Source organism: Adiantum capillus-veneris, chromosome 10 (assembly GCF_014529385.1).
Source record: "Adiantum capillus-veneris isolate H3 chromosome 10, ASM1452938v2, whole genome shotgun sequence".
NCBI classification, from domain to species: Eukaryota; Viridiplantae; Streptophyta; class Polypodiopsida; order Polypodiales; family Pteridaceae; genus Adiantum; species Adiantum capillus-veneris.
In genome coordinates, this window is record NC_140940.1 from 161,090,056 (window position 1) to 161,096,094 (window position 6,039).

The window sequence follows — 6,039 nt, forward strand, 5'->3', positions numbered from 1 at the left end:
ATGGGCCAACATGTACGCCCAACTCAATCTTCCACCAAGACGCGTTTGTAGTGCTCACGCTGACGAGAAGAAGAAGAAGAAGAAGAAGAAGAGAATTGAAGGGAGACTATCCCAAGAGACCTTGAAGATCTATCCGATGAGGAGAGTTGAACTCAAGACCAGAGCGAAACAAAAAAGATTCATATTGCTTCGCTGATCTCGGTTCAAAATGTAAATTTTCCGATTGAATTTGACTAGTCCCAGCAATATGTCGTTCATCGAGCCATAATATCCAGGGTCAAAATTTGGGCATGGCAATTATAATGAGGCCCCTACATACGAAGGAATGTAGAGCCTTGAAAGCATTAAAAATTCAAATCTTTCAGATAAGCAAGTAGCACACCACGGCTGCCATACAGGAATCTAAAGCTCAAGGGCTAATGGCTCCTCGTGATCAGCACAACCCACTTCGTCCTGATAATGGCCACTTTCAAGCAAACATAACAAAGAGTGCCTGGGAAGCTGGGATTGCAAGCAAGCAATGCACCACACCATTCTCTCTCTCTCTCTCTCTCCCCCCCCCCCCCCCCCCCCCCCCCCCCCCCCAATAAATGTCCCATTCACTTCATTGGCTCGCATCTCATCCAAATTGAATTGCACTCTTTCTCTTCATTTGAGTATGTATGCTGGGGCACACACCCTTTAATCACAACCATCTTACAGACATCGACACGAATCGCCAAAATCTGCAACACCTACCCAGCCTAAAGTTCAAGAGCCCACACTGTTTGAGATGATCTGCGATGGGCTCCGCAGAACCAGCTGAATTAACAAGTTATAAAGCTTCTGCTTCAACTTTGCAGTTGTCTCCTCAAGCTCACAACTGGGGAATGTCCTTCTTCCACAAGTCATTTCATCAAGCCACTCATTCACTCTTTTTAGATCCGAAAGCACGGTCGACACCTTATTGTTGTCATCAGGCCATGGGCTACTTGCATGTCTGGTTCTGCTCCTCACCGTTGCTTCTCTAATGGCAGCCTTGTAGCCAGAATCCAGAGCACTTTCTACAAACCTCAAAAACCAAGTCTCGGCCTCTGACTGTAGTTCCTTTGCAAGCACGACTGTTTCGGCAAATCCATTCCCTTTTGCCCACGCAAGCAACAAATCTGCTCTTCTCTCTGGGGGTAGCATATTTGAAGGGGGTAGTTCCTTCATGTCCACTGGCTGAAAAGTTTCTGACTGGCATTTACTTGAAGGTGTTTTGTTGCCTTTGAAGCCATGCTCATCACCCAAAGCCCTAAAAGGGGGTGGAGACATAAGTGATCTGTTTTGGGTGCCATTGATGGAGTTGGGCAATGCTGCAGGGCACGCAGGCGGCCTTGCAACCATGCGGGCAGGTGAGCTGAAAGAGCTCATTTTATTTTTACAGCATTTTCCATCAAAGCCTTCCCTTGTAGGCGACTTAAGGGGCTTCTGATCTTTGTTGGCCCAAGGACATGCTGTCAACCCACTGGACAATGCTGCATTGACCCAAGAGGCAGCAGCCTGGTTTTTTTCATTATAGATTCTGCAAGACCTTTTCAAGAAAGCGGCCTCCTTGTCCTTCCTTTCTAAGTCAATTAAGAGCCTTGATTCAGCCATTGCACATACATTTTTTCCAGCATCTACCAGTGCATTGTAGAAGGCAAAGAACTTGTCCACTACCGGTCCAGGGTTCTCTGGCCTTGCTGTTGTACAAAACTCTGCAAAGTCACTATGGAAGACAGAAAGATAGTGTCACTCACGAAGTATCAACTGGATATCCTTAGGAAATGTTAGAGCAGAAATTTTTCAGATGAAAATGGAGCTAGGTACACAGCAAATCAAGTGAACACCGTCATTGGAAAAGCAAAGAATGTAACAAGTAGGTGGTTAGTCTCTTTGTGATCCAGATCAACCTTTAAATGGAAAAGCCCTTTGATGCTTGTAGACAATAGGCTAATGCACTTGCCTCAGACATTGTATGATAGCTTGAGTCGCTGAGGCCTCTTGCAAAGCTTCAGATGCAGCAATGGTTGCTGTCAGCTGCCTTTTCACAGCTTTCTGCTAGCAACAATAACAGAAGAAGCAGAGTCTACGTTATCAGATGCAAAATGCTGGCCTTCCAAGGGGCCAAAAAACCATTCAGCAAGAATAGAACCTTCCCAAGTGCCAAAAGGTTGGCTGACAGCAAGTCTGATATGATCCGTCCTCCATTCTCCAGCCTGACACTCTTCACATCTGAAACGGCCACCAAAGACGGAGAGCTTGGCAGTGAAATATACTCATCAACCTTGCTACATACTGCAAAAGATACTCCGGATCCAGCTTTCACATCCCTCATTGATTTTAACGGTGTTGTTTCTCCTTCTGCCTGCATAGGCAAAAGTATAACTCTCGTGTGCTTATAGAAGCAAAAATTTCTTCTCATGACCAGCAGCCTTCTGAGTCCCGTACCATGCACAAACATGACAGATGACCCTCTGGTGCAGATAGAGAGAAGGTAACCTTATCCTGAATGCACATCATGATTTGTTTTAAGACAAGAAGTAGCATTACAGCGAGCAAGGACACAATATGCAGGACCCCCGATAAACATGCAGCCACTGGAGACCTTGCACCCATAGAACCTGGTCTCATGGGTTTCCCAGCCCACACTAAACTTTGAGCACAAAGCAACACATGATCATAATACCTATGGAACATGTACATCTTCACAATATGCTATGGAAAATATTTACTGACAAAAACATGAGCAGAGGCCATTTCAAATAGTTTTACCTAGGAAAACCGAGGCATCTCTATTTAAGAAATGCACCACCAATCTCTGCTGAATGACATACTTAGCTGAAAACTGAAGGTTGATTCAACTCACCAGGACGTTGTTAATTTCACATCTGGAAGACTTTCCCAATCGTGTATCCTCACGGCATCTCTGTGCAGTTTTATTCTTGTTGGACATCTCCGTGCTTATTGTGTCTCCCGTTCGTCCCTTGCTTATAGACTTTCTGAGAGGATTGCTTCTAGTCTTAGTTTCCTCTGCACACAACCTTTGCCCAACCTTGCCCACACTTACAGCCCTTTTGAAAGCTGGAGATACTTGCCTATACCGAGACGAAGCTTCCGTAGTGGAAGAAATAGCCACCTTTTGAAATAATTTTCTTACTTCTGGGCTGCCCTTGGCTGCAGTATGAGACATGTCATCTCCAAGAAGACCATCCTTTTCATTAAAGACAAGTGAGCTCCTCACAGAGTGATGTCTAGCCGGTGAAGCTGAAACCGAGCGGGAATGTACAGGTGAAAATTCAGGAATAACCTTTGTTCTGCTTGGGCGCACTTCCTGGGAATCCTCTAATTTCTCAGCAAGGGGAACTCCCACTATGGCCCAAGATGCACGCTCGCCAGATCGTCTACCTGGAAGAAACTTGTTGCGAGGACTAGTGAAAACTGGCGGACTAGAGAACTCTGGGCCTTTCAAGCATTCATTCTTTTCTGCAGGTTTGTCTATCTTGACTCTGGCATCCTTGGCACCGAGAGAGCACCTTCTGTCACAAGCAGGCTCACTCGGTAAGCCTAACAGACCGGTTGCGGCCAGATTGTTTGCTTTTGATGACTCTTTCCCCTCACCAAATGGTTTTCCAGCATTGAATACATGGAGGAAGTCACTGGAATCAGATAGATGGAGCTCTTGAGGGTTGCCAAAGAAGGATTGCTTGCCGGGCAGGGGTTGCACACCACGAAGTATAGGGACAGGGGAACCCAAATCGAGTCTTTCTACCTGAATGAGCTGACCCAACTGAAGCTTGTTGCTGAGAATCAGATCATCATGCTCCTCTGCGAGGGACATGTATGTGCAGTGTGATGAGTCGGAGACCTTGATGTAGAAACCATGGTGAGGGCTTAGATGATCCGATGCAGATATGGCAGGGACAATACCGACCACCTGCAGAAAGACTGCTCGATGTGCACCTGCTACCTTTGCAACGCAGCCGATTTTGTCCAGGAGCTTAGTGAGAATACCAGGTGTCAACAAAGCTGCCATCTCAGATTTGCAGAAAGAGACCATTGAATGCTTTCTTATTTGAGCGCGATCCAAAAAATGAGAAGCACATCATGGAGAGTGTGTGAATTGTCGAAAAGGGAACATACCGTGGTCTGTACTGTGCGAGCGGCGCAGGGCAAGGGATCAAGGTACTCACCACTTAAGAGGATCTTTCGAAGCTGCCAATTACGTAGCCTCTGGCGATGGCAGCGACAACCAGTTCTTCAGGAAAGGCACCCACTCTGCTTTGTAGCCTGCAGCTGGGCATGAGCGCCAAGACCAGCAGCACTAGCTGGAGGTGAAGAGCGTACGTAATTGTTGACATTCTGCTTTAAGGTAGGACGGAATGAGCATTCGTGGAGTAGGTAGGGACTGGAGAAGAAGCTCGAGTTGTGCGTACGCCATGGATGTGAGCTTGCAAGCGAACTTTGAAAACTGTTCAGAAGAGAGCCGTTGGAACCTGCACAAAGAGTTTGAGGAGCGAGTCTTGTCCGGCCGGCTGCTCTGTCATCCGACGTGGCATGCACTTTTCACTGCCCTTGCTGGTCGGATGGCCGAAAAGAGTCAAGGCTCCCCCTCGTCTATATGTAACACGGGGTCGAACTCAAGGGATCAAGGGTGGGAGTTAAATCGACCGTTCAATTTGATTCAGGAGACCTTTCGAATTTTGGGGGCGCAGAGGAAAGCGACATGCAAAAAGTAATCCGCCTAGCCGAACGCGCCCAAATCCTCTTGCGCCGAAAAGCTCTGTCGACGAAATCTGCGCGACCTGCGAGAAACCTGCGCGAACTGCAGAGCCTGCATTACACACAGTCGGGTTCCATAACCTGCGCGACACTGCGCCAAACCTGCGCGACACTGCCCTGCTCGACACTGCGCGATACTGCATTACACAGCCTGCATTACACACAGTCGGGCATGCAGCCTGCGCAACACTGCCTGCTCGAACTGCAGAGCCAGTTTTACACACAGTCGGGCATGCATAGTGCGACCTGAGGGTGGCCGAAAAAAATCTGTGAGGTGCTGCTGTGAAACCTGCACGAAGGACTGTCAAATGTTGCGTAACCTGCTTGATTGCATACGACGAACCTGCACGACTGAGTGAAACTCGTATGCTGTCCTCATTCAGAGATATACTGTCCATGTGAGGCAAGGTACTGTCGTATGCCGAGATTCTTGCTTGACTGCTTCTGCCGAACCTGCACGAAAGTTGGTCATTGTGAGTGCTCTCATTTCATGCATTGTGAAAGAGTACTTTAAGCTATTGTTAATACAGTGAATTAAAACCAGAAATACCTCTAAGCAGCAAATGAAATGAGGGTCAACAGTGTTAGAATGTGGTTGAGGGTTGAATCATGCTTCTACAGAAATTAGAGGTGTATATATAAAAGACTGTCTGGCATGGCTTGCATATCACCCAATTTTGGAATCGTTCACACGATCATTGAAGAAAGATATTAAGCTATCAATGTTGAGTTCTGATCCTTGTTTTGCATTTATCGCATATGTTTGCCAATGATGTGCATGTTGTGAGGAATTTTTGAAGGAATAGAGGCCCTGTGTCTAGTATTCTTAAAGCATATGTTGGCCTTAGCACAACAATCTTTATGGGTCTATGCTCGTCCCTCTTCACCGGTCACGTCTTTATGCTTCTTTCTTGCTGAGCATCTGAAATCTGTCATAGGTGTGCAGAGATTACATCAAAGCCCAGGGTCGATTCTGAGTAATTTCAAAGGTGTGTAGAGATTACTTTCACCGGGATTACAAATATTTGCGGCTTTAACTCAAGGGGAGTATAGGGTGTAGTACTTCTACAATAAGCTGATGGCGAATCATGAGGTATGTCTACGAGCTTACTTTTCTTAGAATGCCACACAATGTCGACGTAAATTGCGTATCTTTGGAGATTTTTGGTGCTTTTGAAGCATGTAATCGGGCAGGGAAAAATTGAATGTTGTTTTCCGTCTCATTGTCAGGAATTGTCTCCATTCATTGAGGTT

At 46.5% G+C, this 6,039-nt stretch overlaps 1 protein-coding gene across 3 annotated transcripts; it reads right to left on the reverse strand.

Annotated features, from left to right (window-relative positions):
- Positions 1-581: 581 nt before the first annotated feature.
- LOC147449969 (protein CORTICAL MICROTUBULE DISORDERING 2-like) lies at positions 582-4,512 on the reverse strand. 3 transcript variants are annotated; one of them, XM_086522326.1, is made up of 5 exons: positions 4,197-4,512; positions 2,873-4,032; positions 2,159-2,371; positions 1,970-2,061; positions 582-1,732 (listed from the first exon to the last, which is right to left on the reverse strand). In XM_086522326.1, exons 2-5 carry the CDS (start codon positions 3,842-3,844, stop codon positions 751-753), a joined length of 2,259 nt encoding a protein of 752 aa, XP_086378452.1. In that variant the 5' UTR covers positions 3,845-4,032; positions 4,197-4,512; the 3' UTR covers positions 582-750. The 3 variants fall into 3 exon arrangements, with proteins under 3 accessions (XP_086378452.1, XP_086378451.1, XP_086378450.1); XM_086522325.1 differs by having other exon boundaries at positions 4,147-4,512; XM_086522324.1 differs by having other exon boundaries at positions 2,873-4,512.
- Between the last annotated feature and the right edge of the window lie 1,527 nt (positions 4,513-6,039).